Genomic DNA, 24,864 nt, shown 5'->3' with positions numbered 1-24,864 from the left:
TCCTCGGAAGGGGTCGGATGTTGTTGCCTTGAGAAAAACGGTTGTCGAGCGTGTCTTCGTTTATCCGCCAACTATTGTGACAATTCTGTTTCCACTCAACCGCGAGTGGTCCTTTGTAAATGTCAATCGGCATGTTGATCATCATAGAGTGATATAGAAGCAGGGTTTTAACGCATCTTCGTGTCCGGTCGGCATGTCCACCTACGTTAGAAACACCGATACTCATCTGACGACCTTGACGAGGATCCTGGGCGTGTGTACCGCGATCAGTGAGTACTAACATTAATCTACGTAAGGTCAGTCGCCGGTTTGTGAAATATTAGGTCGTCCCATAAGTTCGTGCCGTGGATATGTTTGTATTATTCACCATCGAAAAGTATTTTAATGAAAAACCGCAGAAATTTTATAGTGACGGTCTTTGCCAAAATGGTGAGAAGAGGTTCTGGAATGAAAGGGTGATTACATATTTCATTTTTAGAATTTAAATGGTACAATAGTAAACGGCACGAACTTATGGGACGACCTAATAGCAGTAGCTACAAGTTGCAGCATGCGTTGCAACATCTTTGCAACAATTGTGCGTTCAAGATCAAGTCTTCGTACGTTCAAGTTCATCTTCTTTTGAGGAAGACTACATCTCTGTTTCCTGTTTCGTTGCTAACAAAAATAATAAAATACGTTCCATTCAAATTAAGTAGAGTTTTATCCAATGATTTTTACAGCTTTTGTTTGTAACTGATTTATCCTTCGTGTCAGTTTTTCACTCTTGACACAATTCCTCTATTTTTCCGACTGTGTTCTTTTTCACACGGTTTTTATTTACACGGGATTTTCCGGGAACGGTCTGCAGCGTAAACGGAGAATCACTTGTGTTTGCTCGATTTTTCCAAATTCACCTTTGCAGATGTCAAATAATGTTATAATAATAATAATACTGGTGTTGACACTAGCTGTCCTATTGATATTTCTTATAAATGCATTTCATTTGCGGTATCAGTAATGGCGATAATTAATTAATACTAATGACTAATAATTACATAATTATAATATTAATTATACATTAATTATTATATTCTTGTTAACAACTACTTCCATTTGGGTTTTCTCTGCTTGATATACTCTAGACCATTTTAAAATGGCGCTTTTATTCTTTAAAAATTCACATTTATTCTTTTTCTAATGGCTTAGTTATTTTCAAGCCGCTTTAAGCGAATAACTCCTTAAGAAGGCGCGGAGAAAATTTTTTCAAAGGAAAAAGTTACTTGAAATGACCTCAGGAGTCACCCTTTTCAAGGAAGTAAAACCTTTTTGTGCGACACCCTGTATTTAATCCTGTTTCATGTTACACTTCTTGACGATCGAGATTTTCTGAGCCCCTCAAGGTGTATACGATAGTAGCTCTAAATTTTTCACAAATATCGTGCACATCTCATTTATCGAGACATTACTGTGCCTTGCTTAGATTACTCAAATCACGCTGTGTAGAGGAAGAAGCACGCAATCTGACGAGGAACAGACGAAGAATGCGAAGAGGAAGGGGGGGGCAGGAAGAGTAAGAAGTTCGGTAGTTGAATTTTTCTTTGGCGAGTTCCTTTCGGGGCAGGGTTCAAGGGAAGCTAAACTGAGGTTGCTGCAGTAGATTGCAAGCGACACGTTGTCGGCCAGCCGAGCTTTCCGGGCGAGAATGAGGTCTTGAGAATAGCTTTGAGCACTGAGCCGAGCTACTTCGAGAGAGAGAAAGAGAGAGAGAGAGAGAGAGAGAGAGAGGGATTGAGTGAAGAGGCGCAGGGCGGGCGCGGGAGTCAGTCGCAAAAGCAGAGTGCAAAGAAGAGGCGGGCAATTCTATAGAGAGTTATTTGCTCTCTGCGCACCAACAAATCCTGCGAAACGGGCTTTTGTCCGGCGAACCTTGTTGTCTCGGCGTACGGAGAAGAATCTTGAACGATTGGGAAGTGGAAGAGTTCGCGCGAGGGAGATCTCACTTTTGACGTTTGCCTCGTCACGCACGAAACATGCAAGCCGATTCACGGTTCGATCGCCTGTGTACTAAATGACAATGTTTTGTAGTCCAAAGCTTCAACTTGCAGTGCACGAGTCCGCGGGTTCCATAAAGAAACATTATTCTTTTGTTCTCCTTTAAGTTTCGTACAAATAGAATACCTTAATAACCCGAAGAAACTCGTTTCTGTGTTAATGCCATGCTGTTTGCAGCAACCTTATTACTTGCGAAAGGACGCCACTTATTGTAATGACGGGGATCTTCGTGACCTTTGCACCGAAGTATGTTTAACCCTTAAATAGACTATGAAAGCTGCTGTGACCCTGTTTAAATTTGTGCTTATAATTATTTCATGTATTATATTAGTATCATTATTTGAGAATGTAGATAAATTCTTGTTACTTAAATATTACCTTTACTCATTTCCTCATTACTCCTCATTACTCCTTTCTCATTTTGTGAATACACTCGGACTCATTCGTCTCGTTCGGTTGCAAGTGAGCATTGTCTGACCGTACACTTACTGACTCTACTTCCTGTAAATACACGAGAACCTGGCGAATTTTTCAAACGAGCGATGTTTCACAACAGAATTGCACTTTACTTTTAACTTAGAACGTGCGTCATTATGTCACAACTGTGTGTGTGTTTTTTTTAAACAAAATGTCCTTCGTTGAAGGACTACATAATTACACAAATCATAGTCAGGAAACCGAATAAGGCGACCTTTGGGAATTTTTTTTCCAAAAAACTGTAAGAGCTCCTTCCAAAAATGTTGTCGCATTTAAACTGGCTTATATTGGAGAGTACCTAGTAATTTTTTTATTTAAACATATTTATCAATTCGAAGGTTCTGTTGAAGAAGAGCACAGTTTGCAGTGACCACTTTTGATATTAACAATTCAATAAATATACTATTACAATCAAGAAATTGCAAATTTTTAACAATAAAATCGTTCGTTTTTACAAGAAAATATGTAACGGAAAGAAATCTTTCGTTTAAAAAGACTTGCAGATTTTACTATTTGAGAAAATCGGTATGAAAAATTCGCCGAATTCTCGTAATTATTTCCAAGGAGTACAATCAGAAAGTCGGCCATTTCCAGAGAATCATTTTGTTAAACTATAAGGCAATGTCTCAAAGTACAGGCACGACCCTTTAAGAATTAGACAGCTAGTTCCAAACAAAGCCCGACGCGACCTTATTTTCATGCGTAAAGAATTCCCAGTAAAAATATCGCGCACAATGGAGACATTTCCGTTTTCCGGGGCAGCGGGTTTCTCGTTCGGAAAAAAAGCTTGAAAAGACTGTTTTCTCATAGCCACGTGGTCTTTTCTGTTTTACTCAAGCTTTCTTAATTCGCGTGTACGGTCTCGACGTCTACGTTGTTTCAAAGCCTCCGCGAGGACGCGGTCGCGAAAGGTCTCCGCGTCCATTCATCTGGGAATAATAAGCTTCGTGACGGAACAAAAGTTCCCGGCGTGCAATTGTATTTGCTGTTTTCGGCGGATGAATTAAAGAGGAAGCGCGCGACGCGACGGCGGTTACCGCTTTCCCACCGAGTTCTTGACTGTGTGCGCGCAACAATGGCGACACGATGATACACAGGGAACGGTCTTCTCGGACGTTCACGGTACACCGAGCTTTTCACAAGGGCATTCATACACCACGGAGCTTTTCGCTGGATACGATTAAGCCTGACAAGCCACTGTACACCCCAACAAAATAGAAGAGCTCATTCTAATATTGGATTTTTCTGTTAACCCCTTGCAATAGGATTTATTAGCGACTGCGGATTTTTACGCGAAATAATAATTCTGGAAAAATTGTAAAGATTCTTTCTTCAACACTTCGAATGCCATGTTCACTGTTGATTTGCTTGAAACCGATTGTCATAAAATTAGTAACACTGTACTAAATTGTACTAAATCATTCCTTATCTTAAGGGGGTATTCTGGTTTTAGAAGTTTTTTCTCAAAAAAACTGTTGAACCTTCTGCATCGAAATTTTCCACACAAATTTTTTGCTTTTTGAAGTACGCGTGTGATTTTTTTCAGGTCAAAATAATCGAAATCACCTCAGTTATATATTTATTTATTATGGTTTGAAGAACACGCATAGGAAACAAAACCCTTTCCTATAAAGAAACAAAAGCATACGTTTTTGTATTAATATTTGCTCCATACGTGCAGGGTAGTCCATTGAAAGATGCTGATTTGAATTTCTTCTTCGGTCAAATTCGTTAGTAGAATTATAACTATAAACGCTTGATTTGTTTGATCGAATACGTTTCGTTAAAGGTGTGGTTTCGCAAAGCAAGAGGATCGTGAGGGGCTAATAAAAAGTTGAGGGTGAACTTCGCGTAGCCGGGATCGAACTCTAAGGGGCGGTTTTAAACTCGAGTTACCGCGGCTGAAGAAAAGCACGTATCTATTGTTTTTGGCCGTTCTACAAGCTTGCAAAGTTTCATCGAAATCTGAGCCTGACATTTCACGAGAGTTTCTTGCGAAGAGAATCCGTGGCAGTTACTAGGCAAGATGGTTTGGGAAAAGCTGAGCTGATTGCTGGAAGAAGTTAGGGGAAACTGGTGGGAGATGAGAAGCTTCGCAGGAGATTCAACCAATCATGTTCCTATTGTCATGACTCATCTGCTAGGGAAAATTGTAACTTCCTTCGCAAGTTTATTCTCAGTTGCATTCTTCTAATGTTCTTACAGTTGTAGATTTTATCTGTTCGTTTATCATATAAATATATAAAATCCACGATCTACACATTTCTTAACGTCTGTGCCATAACTAAGGTACATCGCTCTCAATAAACAAATGTATTTGCTTACGAATGTCTGCTTCAAGCAATGCAATTATTCCGTTTGTAAGTGTTCACAATTACCATGTGCCCCCGCATTGCGATCATTCTAATGCCCGCGTAATTGCACATCGCACAATTGACTCATTCGCAGGAAGTTAATTCCAAGTTCCGCGAGTACAAACGCAAGCTTTATTAAATTGCCGAGTGTTTCTGAATTAGAACGTGTGCATGCGTACACCGGGATCTAGAAATGAATGGGATTTATGGTTGTCGACGTCAATGATGATAGAGTAGCGGCGGACTTTGTTTTCTCGTCCATAGTTGTTTGGAGAAACAAATGTCGATATCGGGTCGTATTTTTCTTTTTGTTAGTCGACTGCGCGCTAGGTTGGCATGCGACATTGTTTTGTCGAACGGTAATTTCTTCGTCTCGAATAAATACGTTGTCTGATAAAACAACATTTGGATCATTTTTCTTCGCTGAAACATTCTAACGGGAAATTCTATCCTTCACCGAAATGTGAGTATAGGTTATTCGATTTTATTCGGTCATGCGATAGTTTATTAGACTCGAGGTTGTCTTCATTAGAAAATTCTTAAACGTCGACTGTGGATTTTGTGGATTTTTATGGCAAAAATAGGAAAAACATTAGGTGAGTTTAATATTACCGGTACATTATTTACAACTTACTAAACTTATTAAAAGAAGAAATATATTTTCATGTATCCCCCTAAATTTTAATAGAGGAATTTGTGGTAGAAGTTTACGATTTTCTTTCATAGAAATAGGCAACTTAATCCTGAACGGTCGTTGAACTTAATTATAGTTAGAATTTCAGTTTCAGTTTGATTTTAGTTCAGTGTGGAGGCATGTCGTATGCATTGTGCCCGAAACGTTCTGTGTACGGAAACAACGGGCCGGGAATATTAAATCATTAACACTCTCTTAACGAGATGACGAACTGTACACGAACAACTTGTATAATTAACAACTTACCATTCGGGAAAACGTACAATCACAATCCGCGTACTTTTTACCGAAGTGAATTATTAATGGGAATGTAACGCAGAACGAAAGAAGCGCAGTTTCTAGTATATGAGATACTGCTTTCTCGCGGAAACGGAAGATCCGATCCTCAGTTACGGATCTCAGACAGCGGCTCTCATAAATTCTATGCATTCATGTATGCACATAAATTGGACAAAAACCACGCCGGATATTTCTTACATTTCATTTAGGAGTTAGTATCGCGGAAAAGAGTACTTCCCGCCGAAGATTTTGTACGATCCTCGAACATTATTTATTCAACCATGCTTATGAAACATCATTTCTCAAGTTGTAGGGAGTCGTTGTGAAAGCTTTCATCTTCAGAACCATGGTGGATTGAGCATAGCATTACCGTGTAAACACGATTTACTTGTCATGAAAGACCTAATCGTTCATTGCTTCTAGTGACGTTTCAACTTGTAGCAGTTTCGAGAAAAAACACGTGCCTCCAACTTACCGTTTCTGCTGTACCATGCAAAAATATTTTAGCAAGCTGAACGATGCAGTGACATACGATTATTTTTTACGAAATTATAACAATTTTTGTATCAATAATTTCCCGAGAATCTTATTAAATTGCAACATATCCGATAATAATAAAACTTCGAGCCGAATACGCTTCGTTAAACCGGCATTATTTGAGCCAATTTGATGTAGTTATTTATTTATTTTATCTTACTTTGAGCACCGAGCGACTCGTGCCTGGGAAGGGCAGGAAGTTCCGTGATCGCATTCGGAATTAGGAAGCGTTATAATTAAAGTTACTTACTTACGGAATTCGTCGTTAAATATTCATGCTGTTATTCACAAACTCGGAAACAAGACCGAGACCCTTGTTTCCGGGAGGGAACAGTCGCCGGCGTCAACGAGAGAGAAATTTTCAACAAATATTTTTCCGGACGGCGCGCGACAAGAATATCATCGACCGAGGGCGCGTTTCCATTTCCACGTTAAAAAACCTTACCGACCGGCAGGTGTTTTGCTTTTATTAAAACTCCACGTTCGCGCCTTTTGAATAATACATCGCCGCGGCCACTTTGACTCTTCTCGGTTTTAACTTCGTGTCCCGCCACGTTGAAACTTCTTTGCCGATTCTCGCATTCCATCGCGGGCAGCTTCACGGGGGTCACACGGGGGAAACTTTCATACCGCGTCGGATTAAACTTTCTCACATCTTTTTCACCGGTCGCCACGGAGATCTTTCAGTTTTGCCGCGCGCGGAACCTCGGATTTGTTCGAAACACTTCGATTCGTTTGCTGATCGACGGCCAGCCATTAATATTTCGATACTCTTCAGAGGAGAGTTATTCTTTAAGAATTGGATCGATCGATTTCTTTTTAAAATGCTAAAGGAATTAGTGAGTTAGATGATTGGTTGTTCATGGAACTTGGAATCCGTTTGAAATACTTAAGTTTCCTTGCAGCTCAACGCTCGGTGTACACAGCGGCTCTCGTTAATACTTAGACGGTGTTCAACTTGGAATTACTTTCTTCAAATTGGACCAAACGAATTGGGTTTTGCGGAGAAATTAGGAGGATTGGTATACTAGATGATGCCTGGTGTTACGGCACGGAGTAATATTGCCTAGTACAAAAGTATAGGCAATTTAAAAAAATTATTTCGGCCCTTTGTACCGAACAACTTTTGTGGGGACATGTTTTTGATAGCATTAATCCTTGCCAAGATATTCCACCACGCTTCAGATTGTGCGATTTATGTGACCAGCAAGCATTAGGCGAACCTTCCCCCGGATTCGTCCCTCGGAACCGGGTTCTCTCGAGATCCGTATGCAATCCGTCTGTCAGAAAAAATTCAGCGATTCATACTGCGTCCTTTGCGCCCCTTGAAGAGGGTCAAAGGGGAAAAAAAGAAGAATCTAATAATTCAACGCGTGGCAGAGTGATAAACGTTAACGATCTACCTCCTCCAGACCCCTCTTTGCCGGATGTCTTCTCGGTCAGAGGTGCTCGGGAGCACCTAACCTGTCTCGAACCGGGTTGCTCCAATTTTCCTGTTCTCTCCTCTTTTCTTATTTCTCTCTCAAAGCGGAATCGACCGCGTTTCGCTCGGGCGAGGCTCCCCGAGTTTTCAAGCTTCCTGTCACAACATCGCGCGACGAATCGAATGGCCGTGGACGGAATCTCGGAAAATTCGATTCCGGGTCGAACGCTCGTCGAACGATTACGGGCGATCGTGTCTGCGAACCTTCCAAGACCAAGTGATTTTTGCCTGAACGCGCGGATGGCGTCAGGCCCGTCTCATTTTTTCACGCGGACTGAACCCCGTGCTAACAAGGAAACTCATCCAACCTGAACATTCTAATTTCCATGGAACTTTTAATGTATGCAGGCCTGGAAAGAGCTCGCCAGAAACATTATTTCTACAGTGAATCATTTTCAGAAGCGAAGTCTGTGGGTTTTTGACAACGATTTTTTGACGAACCAGAAATATCAGAAGAATTTATGGCCTCTGAAGAATCCGAGGGAGAATCATCGGAATTGTGTCATATATGGTTTCATTTTAATCAGAAAAATGCCACGAATATGATGGCACTTTAAGAAAAATAAAGAAGTTTTGTAATTGGATTAGTATAGTGGTCTTCTGGTCTCACGCCGATATAGCTGTTTCCTTGCAACATTGTATCGGAGAAAGACATTTCCTTCTTGTCAGTAGCGCTTAGTGGTCATAGGTTTTGTATGACTTGTAGACGGATATGACTCTTAGGTTTCCAGCGTGCCCAGTGTATTTGAAATGCGACGCTCGGCGAGAACCTCCGATTTCGTGTAAGAGTCGGTAAAAAGAACGGCTGGACTGACTCGTAACGAGAATTCGTCTCTGCAAGAGAAAGTACTTCGTGCTGTTAGCTTATTAGTATAGTTTTATTTCCCATTTTTTCCTCCGTTTGAGATTACGAGCATTGTTGTTGCACGACGATTCCCGGGGACTCGGAAGCTTCAAAGCGGCCTTTAATTCGACTGGAATCGTATGAACACGCACTCGACGCGCATCATCGTGTGGCTACAGACTCGTGCTCCGCGAACAAGCCGTCCACCCTCCTCCCCTGTTCCCCTTCAGCCAGTACTTAATTATTCGCGGAAGTGGTGCGCATCTTAATTATCACGCGCGTTCAGCCCTTTTACGAGATACCCGGCAGCAGAAGTGGCGCGCCCGGCTAATTGCATTACCAAAGAGCACGGATGGGGTGACAGTGTCGCCTCTAATTGAAACTACACCCCGGAATGGCGAAGTAAATGCACCGACCGCTCCTGCGTGATGAAAAAGACACGCTTCTCTTTGTTTTTTTCTTTTTTAATCGAAACTGATGACGGGAACAATAAAACTTGCGAAGGTTCCCTCAATTTTTTCGTTCGCTAAATCAATAACGTCTGACGTCATCTGCTACGATCTTTCGTGGCGCTTCGCACTCGTTATTTGTGCACAATTTAACATTGACTCCGACAATTAGACTGCGGATTTCATGCATTTACGACGATGCGAATAATTTATTGTTTTACGCGAAATATTTTCCGTCGTGTGTTAGTTGTTCGACGAATCGATAATTCGTCACGTCATACGATCGTTTGCTGTATTTCACATTCGGTAATAATTTGTACACAAAACAGTATTGAATCTTATAATTGGCCTGCGAATTGCGCGCATTCAAGACGTGCAAATAATTCATGATTTTATGCAACCTTCCTCCCTTCTGTCGCTTTTTAGTTGTCCGCTTAATTAATAATTCGCGGTATGTTGTAATCTTCTGCCGTGTCTCACGCGGACCCACAAAATCCGCAGTCTATTTATTATTATTTTATCTGGAGCGTCCGTTGTATTTTTAGCGTGTATCCTTCGCGCGGATGGTTGTTGATGGGAAGATACTATGCAAATATTTATCAGCGATCCCACGATATAAGAGTCGGGCGCGGTATAAGCAAGCCCGAGACGTTTACCGAAGAGCACGGGAAGGGGAGGGGTGGTTAACCACGGAAGTTGCCGTGGAATTAAGTTTTCACAGCTGAAAGCATCAAAAATAGGTTAGGGCTGCCGGTGAACAAGCTGCCCGAGCGATCAAGCAGATAGAGACAGGCGCCGGGAAAATATAAGAACGGAAGCGCGGCCGCAAGAAAGGAAGACATCTCCTATAAACGCTATAAATGCTTCCCGGTTGAACGGTCCTCGATGTGCTGCTTCCTTTTTCTTTTAATTACTCCCTCTCTGTCGCAGAAACGAAGACAGATTGCCGTGGCGGTCTCGTTTCCAACGTTTTCTGTCGGCTTCCTTTGGCGAGCCGATTTCCTTTCTGTCCATGGCTCGCGAAATCTTTTACTGTGCGCCACGGCAAAGCACGGAATACACAATCGAATATACAGGGTGTTTCACCTAACTCGAGCATCTAAAATATCTCGCTTGTGTTTTATGATAGGAGAAAATTTCAGAGGGAAACAGTTGGTTCAGAGGGGCAAATACTATGATAGGCAAAGAATTTGTTCAAGGTATATATCTGTTGAGATTTCAAGGTCATCTGATAGCCGAGGTCAAGACGAATCCAACAACCTGTACAAACAAAATAGTAAAGACGTCAGTTTTAAAATAGTTCTGTGCAACCTATTCAATCTACTAAAAGGAGAAATACATAAACTGTTCGACTCACAATTATCCGCCACATACTATTATAAATTATTGTAATCGCGCGTAGAATATATATGAACAACACCGTAATGTGTATTCATCGTGGCTCGTCCGTTGTAAACTGAAAGTTCCGTGTTGTTCACCGGCGACCAACGGCGCGGTGAATCTGTTAAACAATTTTGATCAACTTCGGTTGAACAATGTCGACCATCTCCGTCCAGGTTCCTATCTGCCAACGGACTGTGAAAACCAACATTCTCATCTATGTCACAATGTGATAGAATACTGATCGCAGCGTCGAACACGCGTGTCACGTTCCGTCGGTAATAAACGTGTCTGAATTTCGATCCTTTAATCAATCAAACAACTGGTTCCGTGCTTGCTGTGTATGTACGCGAACTTTTTCAAGCGTGTTCCATTTGTGTGTGTGTGAATAGTTTGGACTATTATGCGTTAAAAAATTGGCTTCACTAGGTAGATTGTGCGAGAGTTTACCAAAAATTCCGCACAATACTTTAAAACAGCGGCGAGAGTTTCGCTGTGAAATTTTTGAAGATACGAGCTTTCAGTACCGATTCCGCTTTGTATCGTAGAAAGTTTCTCGTGTTTGTTCGAATGCCTCGAACGAGGCAAAATATTTTAATTTTCGAATTTTTCTGAAATAGTCTACAACAATGGGACATAGTGTAAAGGGTCGTCTTATTTTCACGTAGACACCCCTTAAATTTCCCACCACCTGTTGCTCTATGGTTAGGGACACCGTAAGAATGTTCGCCCGCCGTTCAGGATCAATTATAATAATTTCGACGATATGAGGAACCGGGGTAGGAAAACCGAAGTTTCTGTCGAAGTCGAGTTTACGGAAAAGCCGATATTCGGGGGAGAAGGAACGAGAACAACGGGATGTAATCGAGCGAAATGTCGAACCAGCTCAAGCAGAAGAAGGCACAGAACGCAACCGTGGGATGTAGAGGGTTAAATGATTCTGTTTCAGAGTCAACAGCTCGAAAGTTTGTGGAAAAGTTGCGAACCGTAGTCTCCCGATATTCTCGTCTGCAATTGCGGCCGTAAATCCTCCTCGTTGAACCCTTCGCTGAAAACGACTCCGTGCTGAACGTTTTTGGAGCCTGAGAAGTCAAAATAATTTGTTTAATATTTAACCAGAAGTGTGCCGAGCCCGTTAGAAGCGAGTAGAAAAATAAAGTTGTCAACTGAATGTAAACATTCATTTCTCTCTTATTTTATCCTGGGAGACGCTGATTTGTTTAAGACTATAGACATTAGTGCGAAATTTGCTAAAAAGATTCTTCAAACAAAGATTGATATACATTGACTGATTATACATTTTAGAACGCTTGATGATGATATTTTGCATTAACTTTCAGAAAAAATTGGTGGCGAATAATAAGATTGCTTTAACCCCTTCCCGTACTTTAACGAGTCTGACTCGTGACGAAGATTTTGGCCCAAACGTAAACATCACGAGTCAGACTAGCGAAATGATTTACGAATGACTATATCACATTACGGCTAGTATTGCAACTGTTTTCGAGCCATCACTCTGGTCTGTTTACCGCGCGTTGACCCCCACCGCTTGGGCTCGGATTTCGTCGAGATAACTTGATAACCTGCAATAAGGTTACATTAACCTGCCAAAGAAAATTGCTGATCAAAAATAAAGCCACTTCTTTTCAAAGAAATGTAACTACCGAAAGTGAGATTAATTTAATTTCCAAAGAAAATTGGTGATCCAATTATTATTATCAAGTGGCTACAGCTTAATTATACGGTATTGCAACTTTTCAATTATTTCATCGAATATGTGATACTCAAAGATCGAACATGAATCATCAGTGATTTTCGATGGATACGCGTAAATCGGTCACGTGTCACCATTGATCTCCCAGTCCCACTGAAGATTCGAATGTCGATCGCTGATGCGAACGCTATAACGATAACAAGCATGGTTAATTATTAATCATCCACCTCGTAGTGACCTACTTGCCACGGGAAATTGCTTTCGCTCAGAAAGAGCGATTTAAGAATCCGATCATTAGCGGGACTAAGAATTTCACGCGCCTATCCTCTTCATTACACTGGTCCCGATCGTATTAATGACGTTGGATTGCACTCGGTGATTGCAGCAATTGCGTGCTCCTGCATTCGCACTCATTTCATGCACGGTCGGAAGATCGACGCGATTTCACAGACATCAATTTGACGTTTTGTGCTGCAAAGTAGTTCAGTCAAATATCGGACATATGTTATGCAAATTGAATAGGCTACTAACCTCTTAATTGCGTACGACGATTCGACGAACGTAAACGAATCAAAATATTATCGGTAGACTACTGGACTGTTAAAAAATTCATTTTAACGTTTCAAAACGAAATAACAGCATTTTCAATTTTTACGATTACTCGAGGCGTCGCAGCTTTTAAGAAAATGGTTCCCGACGGATAGGACTCGTAAAAATAGACGTAGGGACGTTTATCGAAATGCACATAGTGCACGAATGACTCGTGCCACTTTAAGGTAGACTCTGTTATGAGCAGCAAGGATCATTCGTGTAATATCTACATCTGGGTAAACATTGACTGTTGCTACTTGGTGCATCGCATGCACGCTCATAGCCGACAGGCAAGCATTAGCTTGTGTAATGTGTGTATTTAGGTATAGACATGCACACACAACATTTTGTAATTTGAATAATTCGATATTAATATGTTTGTATATTTATTCCTAAACGTTTAGGCTGGACAACGCTAATAATCTTGCCGTTCATTACTTTAAAACTATTTATTTATTGAATCAGATCAGTATTAACTAAAAATCGAAATTTCATATACGTTTCGACAATAACATTAACGATTCTCATTTATTCGATTCGCGATAATCCTGATCAAACATTATTGTATCATATCATCCACCGTTTTCATTTTGATCAACTTGTTTAATTCCGCTAACGATTCTTACGGAGATTAACCGAAAATTAACCGTTCACACAGAAGAACATTTGTTTGGTGAACATGCTGAACCGCTGTTTGTTTAATTATTTCTTTGGTATTTTTCTGTTTCAGTCGTTTGCGGCGTCGGTGTGGATGTGGCGTACCATCAACACCTGATGGGCTTTTACGTCACGTGAGGATAATTCAACACGCGCGTACCGTAATTCACAATCAATTATCAGAACTCGGACACGCCGAATTTTCGGGCAAACCGTAAAACCAAATTTTTCTTTCTCCGAGGCTCTCCGTGATTATCAGTTTGTTTTTAATCACTTTTCCGTGAAGCTTTCACCGACATGATTTGTGACATTTTCCTGATCGCAATGAGTCCGAGCATGGCATACATCGAAGCATGTTTTATTGTTTAATTAACGATTCAGTGGACAATGAATTCTCCGTTATCCGAATGTAAACGAATCAGTCTAAAGCGATCCCATACGTAACATAATTGATTGTACGAACCTGAATACTCGCGTTCCATCGATTCGTTCGGATAATCGAGGTTCTACTGAATCGTATCATGTTTGGGCTCATTTTGTTTGGGCTATGTATTATGAATTCTGGCCAATTCGACCGGCAATTCTACCGTTCAACGAACAAACATGACATCTTTCAATCTTCACGAGCAAATGTCCGAGTATCGATGATAAATATGAGGGCAATCGTGATTCAGGGAAAAATACGGGAAGGAAGCTATTAATTTTTAATCGAACGCGTGTCCTTAATCCGCGACATATCACTCGCTCGATCATATTTTACGGTGTGGCGGCCCGTATGCATGCAAAACACTCATTTACATAGATACGGCCGGGATGCAATCTGCAACGGCGCGCGCACGGCCGCGGATCTATAAAATTTCCAATTTATCGAATCGGCCCACCGATAAGTATGAACTTAGAATCGTAATTCCCTATTGACTTTTGTCCGGGGGCCAACCGGATCCATACATTTCGTGCATAAGCTAACGCGATTTATCAACCCGGCGGATAACGAAGTTTGTTAGATCAAAGCGGCCTTCCGGTTCTACCGATGCACTTTCCGGAATTAATATTAGCCCGGTGCGCGCACGCTTTTGCGACCGCCTGTCACGTATACGTTACTGTGATGAGCCGATCGTTACCGGTCGGTGTAACGTACGCGTAACTTGAACGAGTCAATCGTTATCGGCCGCGCGCTGTGACGCGCGAACGGGTAACAGTGTTACTGACAGTGCGCACGCGAACGCAGTGAACGAATACCCCGGACATATAGCTCGCAGGGGACGATGCTCGAGTCGTACAAGCCGATTCGAATGAAACCTTGTGCACATGTGGCCCGTACGAAATTTTGTCGACATGCATCCCTTTTCTAGCAAACCGGTTTAAATTTATTTTTAATTTGTCCAATTTTATTCATTCGGATGGTTCGGCTTCGGGTTGATCTACGGCTACAACGATCCGTGTAAATAACATAAAGAGGCAGCTTCGTTGTTTGCACATTTTTTGTTGAATTGTTTCATTGCAGTTTTTAGTTGAAGGGTTTCGAGCAACAAGGAGGTACGTCGACTTTGTAATATTTATATTAGTCTTATTGCAGTTTCAAATTGAAGGGTTGGAAGCAATAATAACCAATCGTGGCAGAGCGGGTGATGACGATGAAAGGAATAACATTTTTTTGTTTCACGCCTGGTTTTCGAGAAAAATGAGTTTGTAGGTTCGTCGGGTTCACCTGTCCTAGTATTTGCAGCAAGTAGAACCGGTCGGTCATGACCAGACGCGCCAGTCGATTCCTATACATATAACGGCGGGCGTGTTCGCTGAATATTCAAACTCGATTTCCTCGGAAACGAGGCGCCGAACAAAAAAATGTTATTCCATTTTTTCGACTTATTTTGTCATGTATCCCTTTGTACCACCAGTTCGGCGAGACCCACTGAGAGCGTCTACTTTGAAAGAGTTAAATTCGTTCTCTAATTATCGCGTCACAAAGACTTGATATTTTTTTGCCCCTTCCTTCATAGCTCCTGATTAGATAGTGTTTTGTAAACGTCTGAATATTACCTACAACAATGCGCAATAAGTATCGTGTCCCATTTAAAAATTTTAATGTGACCTTTGCAGCATGCACCAACGCTATTTCAAGGTCAAGCAATTATCATCGCGACATGTCCCCGCGATACCGTACAGCCTTCAACCGAAACATTTCTTTATATCTCTGATACTTATGGAAATAGTCACGTGTAGACAGTTAAAACGGACAGACTGTATGTTATTAGTAGACTGCGGATTTTTATGCAAAATAAAATTTTTCTACATCAGTTGCAAGAGGCAGGAGCAAAATAGAAATTTATTTCTTCCCTTAATCATCTTAAAACGTTGGAAATAATTCATGGATCACTTCCATTAATCATCTTAAAAAGTTGGAAATAATTTATGGACGTTCTTAAATTCTTTTAATCATTTTACTCGTTCAAATAGCACGCACTCGATTTGATGATAAGTGCATAAAATCCGCAGTCTAGTTATTAGTTTCTTTTGGATCGAAATAAAATTCTATGTTGTTGCCAATACATGGCCGTTGAGGCATGCAATAAATACGATGATCGTTCTTTTTCTAAGAAATTATATATAACAAAGAAGTTTCAACTACAAGCGTAAAATAAATTCTGATAGAAGGGGTTAAAGCAATAGAGATTCAACGATACATGTTCCATAAAATATAATTTTTCGTGTCCAACTTTTCAGAATATTTTCTTCTCGTCGCACGCGAGAACGAATGGCTTCGAAGCCGCATGTGTCGAATAATTTATGACATTCTGTTGTGCGGAAATTTTCAGTAGGAGCGGATCGTGGTTGGCTAATGCCCGTTGTCCGTCAATCAATCTATAGCAGCCGGTATCACGGCGTTGTCGGTCGTAGACTAATGATGGCCACTCTAGAGTAATGCGTGATGTCAGACCCTCTTGCTTTCCCCATTCTGCTCGCATATGAGAGGAGGGTGTATGTACTTTCCCCCCCACCTAGTTTCATGCCTCTCATGCTATTTCAGAGCAGCAGCCGGTTTCATCTTCTTCCTGGAGATCACGTGGGCCATCACACTGTTCGTGCAAATCTGTGTCAGGTATTGATAGTTTCTTGAGTAACGTATGTGCCGATATATCGATTTGCACCATAATTTTAGACAATTTATGAGATCAAAAAATATTCAGGTTATTGTAGGTCAAGTTTTGCACACCCTCTTTGGCTGTGTTCAAGAGTAACACACTGTTAATTTCTGTAACTGTTCTGAACACACCCTTGAAGAGAGTTCGAATATTAACGGGGGGGGGGAAGAGGGTGGATCAGTGCAACTAATACGCAGGTTGCAGAGTGTAGGAAAAGATATTCAAAGCGTTCGCATGGTAATTGATCGGAACGAGGGAAAGTAAGAGAGACACCAGACGTGCATTTTTGTTCCAGGAACGATGAGTCGCTCTGTTCCTGTTGCTGGTCTGGCGTTCTGGCGATAACGAACGGTTGGCGGAGAACGTTATTTTATCTGCCGCTGTCCTGCATTTTGGCATGGAAACCGTACAGTCTTTGGCTATCCTACGTCGCCGGTACTTTTTCAGCCATCTTCCTGTATATCCGCTTTAACGATAATAAATGCACTGCGGAGCCCGCGCAAACCGCGCCGGGCGAAACATGCATAAAAATCACGTCACGCGCAACTGTTCGCTCCTCTGAAACTCGAAAACTGTAGGAACCGCTCTTCCGGTTATAACCGCTTTGTTTTTTTTTTCTCCACGCAGCCGGACTGTTGGCCGCGCTGTCCTTGCTGCATATTGCATCCAGCGCTTTAGGGGATCGCAGCTCAGTCTGCCAGATAAGCAACACCACGGATTCTGTGACCGAAAGCCTTCTGAACACCAGGAACGAGCATTACGATCGTTTCGAGGAAGTTCTGGTAAGTACACGCTGCTGTGTATCCTATACGAATCGTATTGTGTCGCGTTTAGGGTCGTTTCCATCAGAAGAATGCAACGAATATGACGACAAATGTTTCATGAAAAAAAAGTAATTAGAAACAAAGAAGTGTTTTTTTTTTCTAGAAATTGCAAGACCATTGCTGGTGCGATATGTTTCTGTTGAGACGTAGTCTGAGAGATGAAATCTGCTTGATTATTAATTAATAAGCTTTTCGTGTGTGCAGTAAAATGTCTATAAAATGACGCAGTGTCTGCGCGAAATATTAAAACTGTGTTTGCGCGCAATATGGTAGACAAACGCACTCTCGATGCTACGAGAAATTCAAAGTGCGGAGATGATAGTGTCATAAATAAGGAACATAATCGATCAACAACGTAGATGGGAAAGCACTGAAAACATTGGTCGGAAATCGTTGAAAAACATACGCGAAGCGAACGTTGCAAATGTTTAAATGTTTTTATAGAGGAAAGGGATACACCTCATATAATTAAGGAACATTTAAATGATCACGAAGGTGGTAGAAACTCCGCAGAACATACATTATTCACCAGTTAGTTTTACATAATTTTACATAAAATTAGTTGAAGCTGCTTAATTTTCGTGTAACGGATCACGAATGAATTTATTACACCACCCAGTATCACGTAGCATAATACCTAAACCAGATCGAAGTTAAGGGATTCTCTTACCGTCACCTGTCCGAAAACTGGGTCAACAGGATAAAGTTCGAATTTCTCGCGATCAAGAAATAAATTTAAATTTTTTCTGGGTCTCGCTGGTGTTAATGGTTAAAGACGCCGTCTTTTCGCGAGAGTGAACGCAAATTGATTTAAGACTTTATAACTTCCTTAGTTTAATTCCTTTTCAATTATACTGACTTATCGAATTATCACGTTCGTACAGATGAACAATCTTCCTCTATTATTGAACTTGAAATTAAACTTTCAAATATTTCTGGCGCTGATTCCAAAAATTTCGTGAAAATCGAAAAAAAAAAACATAAAACCTAAGAAAATTATCTATCACCACTATGCAACAGAATTGTACGTTTAGTTGTCAGTCGACTGTCTCAGTTGACTGTACTATTATTTTTAGATCTTCGTGCAAGAAGAAATACATTGTAGAAATTTTTTATTTTGCCTGAAAATCCGCAGTCATTATTTACTAATGAAAATACAGGTTAAAGATTTGTTATCTGTACATTGTGAGTTCTATTCACCCGTTCACTGGAGTGTTAATTTGATTATCTTTACGCGTTAAATATTCTTATTTGTGTGTTAGCGAAGGTATGTAGCCTCTTAGTTAGACACAGCCGATTTTAATTGTGACAATGATCCCGCAAGGTGACCGAGGTCATGGATGACGGGATGACGGGGCCAACGGAACGAATGGGCAACAGCGACGGGGAAATGTGACATGAACGTCAGCCCTCTTGGGCTAGTGAGTCGGATGAGGATAGTGAACCCGAGCAAAGGACGTGTCAGATAGCGACGTTGTCTTAATTAATCCTCGATACAGGAAAGAAGAGACGCTGGTCCCTCGAGCCGTGCCGACATGAACATCCACGGCCTAACCGTAGCGGCAACTGTGATTGAACGTTTTTCTTTTTCCATTTTTCATTCGAATTTATAAGAACAGAGAGAAACCGTTTTCTATGTATACTCGAAAAGAGTTCGTAAGTAATTCCACGTTTTAAGCGGGTCCACTGGTCTAGACATTTCAAAAAATCGATTTTCTTTTTGCATTATCATTACCCTCCGCCGGCAATAACCTTTTTCACTAACGCGGCCGGCAAACTGGGTCCTTTTTTATTTTTTACCAAAAGAACGACTGGAATTGTGTTAGCCAATAATGCACATTTTGTTATAATGCTCCTCCTTGAAAGAACTATAATCCCTACAATTTTAAGTATTTTGTCTCCAAAAAATTCTATTGTATAGTGCAAACAGTAGAAAATATGTATGCAAATCCTCGATACAAAACAGTCGTCCGATTTCTTTATAAAAATTTCCAAGCGAAGCCTACAAAATGACGCTTTAGACCAAAAGACCCTCTTATCACATTTATCCTGGCGTCCTATTTCGATAACACCTGGCGGTAAAGTTTTTTTAATACTTGTAGGTATAATCACCAGTGAGAAATGAATAATGGAAATTGGTGATTGCAGTAGGACTCCGGGTGTTATGATTAGGTGTATTCGAACAGCGTGACTGTGGCCGTTGAATGCGAAATACGGGGAAAATTTTATTGTTAAGGTGAAACCACGTTGATATACACTATCGGCTGAAAGTATTAGACCCTGTAAAGTATTGTTACCGTTGTAGTTGTACAAATATTAAATATTTGACAATCCGTGTCCTATAGTGATTACATAGTGTTCTTTCTTCATCCTCCTTCCAAAATGATCTATAATAATAATTTACAACGCTTTATCTTTATTATATCATTATATTTTGTTGATCTGCATTTTAAAAAAGAAATTTCAGATAAAATGATAATAAGATGCATGCACTTATGATACCATGCACATCAATTACGGCCAATACTGCGTATCTCTTCCTTTGAAAAATAGGTTATAGCAATAATCCTCATTGCGAAACTTGCCAATCTAATTTTATCTTTCGCCAATCATTCGGAAACTCTGAATCAGACAATCTAAATGTTAGAATCTAGAGCATTTGTTACATGGAAACTTGTCAGCTAAAAATTAACGAAATCAAGTGAATTAAATTAATTTGAAAAAGAATTCTCCATTTTACTTTATAACTATAGAATTTCCTTTTGCGTCGCGCACTGTACAAGCGATCTACGCTGGAATGGCTTGCGTAAATCAATGCTGATATAAATAAACTAGATCTTAAATAAACATTTATCGAAGTGTAACCAGAAGGTAACGATTTTCGTAAAACGCGCAGCGATTGGCTCGGTTTTGCGGTTCGTTGTGTGCGTGTTTCCCAATGCCGCTGGAACGCGCCACTCGGCAACACAACGTGACTGTAGCAGACGATGATTATCATGTACTGTGTGCAAGTGATACGATAAGTCGATACAAAACAATTCTGTTTTCACGTGCAATCATTAGTGGCCATATTTTATAAAACTATTGTGGTCACGGACTCGACATTATTTTTCAAGTTTGAACACAGTATGGACGTCGAAAGAAACATACCGTACTCGGCGACCGGTGACAAAGAGGAAGATGAGGTTAGTTTTACCGGTGATCTAAACTTGCTGAGGTTAAAGATCTGTCAAAGTGACAATACAATGAAATACACAAAGTAGAATAGTCTTTCCAACTTTCTACTAGTCCCCGAAATTGTAAGTAATTCATTTCCAAGTGATACAAAAAGTGTTACAAACATATAAGAAGGATGAACAATGGGAAATCCAAACAAGAATTTTTCCATTTACATCATGTTTGTATTATTGGTATTATAGATTGAATATATTCTATTTGTTCGTTGATGTGTATTACATTTTCGCCAAAAAATGTTCGACAGGAAAGTCGAGTACAATTTATAAAACCAGTTGCTTAAATCGGTCTATGCTACTTTGTAAGAAGATTCACAGTTAATTAATCTTGAAAAAAAAAGGTGGCGTGTCCGATAGAAGATGTCTTAGGTATTAACCTTCAATATCCAATATTATACATTAATCAATGAGACCACAATTAATTTGTACGAAGAGTTAAAATTTGTATACGTATTCTTAGACTTGTGAGTGGAGCGAGGTTTCTCTAGCAGAGTGTAAGGAAATAAGGAAAACTGTTATCTTGTACAAATTTTGGAGCTATGTAGGTTTCCCAATTATCAAGATTCAATAACCATGTAACATATTTTAAATGTTACATCTAGGCAACTGTCCCCTGTGTTCGTTGACCGGACAAATTTGCATTTTATAGTTCAGAGTTGTTTATTTTATAGATATTATTGGAACCATTTAGTTATATTCTACAAGTGCCTGGAAAACAGATCAGAGCAAAGCTAGTGCAAGCTTTCAATTATTGGTTAAAAATACCACAGGATAAGCTTCAAGCTATTGAAGATATAATTCAGATGCTTCATACTTCTAGCCTCTTGTGAGTTTCAAGGACACTGTTCATTTACATTCGTTTATATTTGTTTTATGTTTGATTGATTAGTGTATGTCTTTTACAGAATTGATGATATTCAAGATAATTCAGTTTTGAGAAGGGGTATTCCCGTAGCTCATAATATTTATGGGATAGCTAGTACAATAAATGCTGCGAATTATGCGCTTTTCATTGCTTTGGAGAAGGTTATCGCTTTGAATCATCCAGAGGTGAACAGAAACAAGAATGAAGTTTCTTTTCCTATGATAGAATTTGATTTAATATTATTTTTGTTATTATTAGAGTACGCAAGTATATGTAGAACAGTTGTTGGAACTTCATAGAGGTCAAGGTATGGAAATTTATTGGAGAGACAACTATATTTGCCCCTCTGAGACTGCTTACAAGCAGATGACTATTCAAAGTAAGTCTGCGATAAAGATATTAATCGTCTTGCAAAGGGATAAGGTTTTAGAGCTAACAAACGCATTGCAGAAACTGGTGGACTTTTCAATCTAGCTGTCCGTTTAATGCAGTTATTTTCAAATTGCAAAGAGGATTTCACACCTTTAGCAGGAATCATAGGACTTTATTTCCAAATTCGTGACGATTATTGTAATTTACTTCTTCAGGAGGTAAGTATAGCGTAACGTTAGCGTCATTATGATTATAATATCATGTAACACTCTTATAGTATGCTGAAAATAAGAGTTTCTGCGAAGATCTGTCTGAAGGAAAATTCAGTTTTCCCATATTACATGCCATACAAAGCCATCCTGAAGATAGGCAACTAATGAGTATCCTTTACTCAAATGTAGATAATGTAGCACAATCTATGCATGAGAAACTGAAGCATTACTCCTTAATATACCTTTATAAAGATATCCTGAGGCAGCGGACCAAGGATATCGATGTGAAACGTTATTGCATCAATTTATTAGAAAAGTTTGGCTCATTTGCATATACTAAAGCTGTTCTCGAAGAATTGGATCAAAAAGCAAGAAATGAGATACAACGTTTAGGAGGTAATCCTCTGTTGATAACACTTTTAGATGAAATTTTACTGAATTTTAAAGATAACAATGCTACTATGCTAAAAAGAAAAACTGCATCTTAAAGGGTTTTTTAATTATTGTACTAACACAAAGAAGCAACTGGCCTTGCGTAGATATAAACACTTACATCGTGACCAGAATGTATATATAACTTTAATAACAACTTACAACATGGAACTAGATATTTGATATGAACTATCAATATGTATAAATACATATAAATATTTAGTTTGTTGTGCATCATCTGTATGAAAGCAAAGCAGTGATATTTGCGTTCCACCTGTTTGATTCAGTATGTAATATAAACGATGGACAATGGAAATTACGGAACTTATATTTTCATCGTAACAATGTGCCGAATTTACTAATTTGTCAGAAATAGTACAAATGTAAGGTATTACTTTTGTTACGTACAAAACTTATATTAAGAGCATTCCTATTTAGTTTTCAATGAATTCCATAGTACCTCAAACGACAAGTAGTCACGATAACGATGATTCACAGTAAATATGCCGAACTGCATTTGTAAAACGAATTTGTATTTTCAGTTTTATCCATAAATATTTAAAGCTCGAAGCTTAAAGTTTAACTGCCAATTGTAATCATGCGAAACTTATTTTTGATTCTTGTTCACGGTCTACTTACGACTATCGTAGTGAGACACGGTGAATAATAAAATGTAATTTTTTATTCTTACAACAAAAAATTATACAATAACTTATCGAACAGTAGGAGATATATGTACAATTTACATTAGTGCATAAAAATGTTTTACAAGTAATATATTTACAATAATTATTATAACATTAACCACGCCCAGTTCACTTGCTAACGTGCAAGGTAGTCTTATCAGCAAATTTATAGCTTAGATGAAAAATTTAAAACAATAAATAAAAACTTATTTGTCGATCAAAGATGAATTGCATTTCGAATAAATAAAGTGGTATTAACACATGTTTCTCACAAGTTTTTCTGTTCGTCGTGTGTTATTTATAAACAAAATATGTCTCTCTGTATCTTAATAAAAAAAATCGTTGATCATTATTATGGATTTTTAAAAGTTCCCTATCCTTTTAATCCTGCTGCGTTTTTTGGACTTTTTCGGTTCAATCATATTCAAGTTCATTCAACATTATTATAATGGTGTGAGAGAAATATAAAAACACTACTAAAATAATTTATAACGAAAAACCGCAGCAGTCTCTCGTGTAACGAATGCAGAGTCATTTTGGTTTAATTGTTGTTACATTTATTCATTCATCTAATATTTATTCGCGATATATGTTTAAAAAGAGTATACTACATTTTGTGATCAATTTCTTCTTGCAATTTCCACACAGCGCAAATTGTATCATGAATCAAAACAACTCTGCATTTGCCCCAGATCGCCTTTTATCCGAGGATTAATTAAACTGCTAATAGTGATACATTGGCAAGAATTTTCCACGATGACAGCGAGTTCCGATTCGATTTTTAGCGAAGGTGGTGTACTATAGCCGATTAAACAATAAACTCCTCCCTTGGAAAATTGATTATTTTACTCGAACGTCGACACTTATCGGAGTTTCTTCGATCATTATTTATGGTGCATTCTAAGTGCGTTGCGAAACGCGTCACACTCGCTCGTTCATTCGTCCATTTAATTTTCTCTTTAAAGATACTTTCATATTGATTGGAACTGTGACTAGTTCACGATGCTCGTATATACAACTCCGATAAATATAAACTTAACGTGAGATTAAACTTACAGTGGATTCGAACTGTAGTATAAGTTATTCATCCATATTTACATACCGACGTACAATTAATTAACAAGTATGTGATCAGGTAAGACTTACAAGCGCTGCATTGTAATATTGAGTACATTCGTGATCGTAAAACTACCGTTAACACTAGGACTACCGAGCAGTTGAAATGACTAAATACTTATTATTTTACTGCGGATTTTTTTTTCGTGTTACGATAAAAATTAGCAAAATTAAAATGCATAAGAGTAAAAACATTTAAAGAATGTCAAAATACGTATTATTTTCAGCCAATTAAAATGTTGAAGAACGGAAATAATAATTGCAATTAACGCAGGCAATTTTTATTTTGCAATCTGCAGTTCAGTATGTCCATGAAGATTCTACCTGCATGTACCTCTGAATTTGTTTGATAATTCCAGTGAATTTGGGATTGGTCATTTCGATCCCTCCAGTAATCGTAGCGTCAACAACAAAACGCCTTAAAAATCGATCGTTTCCATTGACAATGCTCAAACAGAAACGGCTGAACTTTCGTCGATGAAATTTGA

At 39.3% G+C, this 24,864-nt stretch overlaps 2 protein-coding genes across 3 annotated transcripts; both read left to right on the top strand.

Moving 5' to 3' along the window:
- On the top strand, nt 1-19,805 carry LOC143355331 (uncharacterized). Its single transcript, XM_076790072.1, has 6 exons — nt 1-269; nt 13,567-13,627; nt 16,522-16,593; nt 16,932-17,071; nt 17,264-17,418; nt 18,785-19,805. The coding sequence occupies exons 1-6, from the start codon at nt 194-196 to the stop codon at nt 18,854-18,856; spliced, it is 576 nt and encodes a 191-aa protein (XP_076646187.1). The 5' UTR covers nt 1-193; the 3' UTR covers nt 18,857-19,805.
- Nucleotides 19,806-20,397: 592 nt separating this feature from the next.
- Nucleotides 20,398-23,349, top strand: Qm (geranylgeranyl pyrophosphate synthase quemao). 2 transcript variants are annotated; one of them, XM_076790067.1, is made up of 7 exons: nt 20,398-20,645; nt 21,365-21,519; nt 21,599-21,743; nt 21,817-21,937; nt 22,009-22,148; nt 22,208-22,310; nt 22,395-23,349. In XM_076790067.1, the coding sequence occupies exons 1-7, from the start codon at nt 20,589-20,591 to the stop codon at nt 22,628-22,630; spliced, it is 957 nt and encodes a 318-aa protein (XP_076646182.1). In that variant the 5' UTR covers nt 20,398-20,588; the 3' UTR covers nt 22,631-23,349. The 2 variants fall into 2 exon arrangements, with proteins under 2 accessions (XP_076646182.1, XP_076646183.1); XM_076790068.1 differs by having other exon boundaries at nt 20,630-20,759.
- The last annotated feature ends 1,515 nt before the right edge of the window (nt 23,350-24,864 follow it).

Source organism: Halictus rubicundus, chromosome 6 (genome assembly GCF_050948215.1).
Source record: "Halictus rubicundus isolate RS-2024b chromosome 6, iyHalRubi1_principal, whole genome shotgun sequence".
NCBI classification, from domain to species: Eukaryota; Metazoa; Arthropoda; class Insecta; order Hymenoptera; family Halictidae; genus Halictus; species Halictus rubicundus.
This window is presented reverse-complemented; position numbering and strand designations above follow the sequence as displayed.

Excerpts from the sequence above, each read along its gene's own strand:
- LOC143355331 (XM_076790072.1), top strand. The coding sequence starts at position 194 with ATGTCCACCTACGTTAGAAACACCGATACTCATCTGACGACCTTGACG. Across the intron at positions 13,628-16,521 it reads CTGATGGGCTTTTACGTCAC|AGCAGCAGCCGGTTTCATCT; the intron begins GTGAGGATAATT and ends ATGCTATTTCAG. Across the intron at positions 16,594-16,931 it reads TTCGTGCAAATCTGTGTCAG|GAACGATGAGTCGCTCTGTT; the intron begins GTATTGATAGTT and ends TTTTTGTTCCAG.
- Qm (XM_076790067.1), top strand. The coding sequence starts at position 20,589 with ATGGACGTCGAAAGAAACATACCGTACTCGGCGACCGGTGACAAAGAG. Across the intron at positions 20,646-21,364 it reads GTGACAAAGAGGAAGATGAG|ATATTATTGGAACCATTTAG; the intron begins GTTAGTTTTACC and ends TTTATTTTATAG. Across the intron at positions 21,520-21,598 it reads CTTCATACTTCTAGCCTCTT|AATTGATGATATTCAAGATA; the intron begins GTGAGTTTCAAG and ends TGTCTTTTACAG.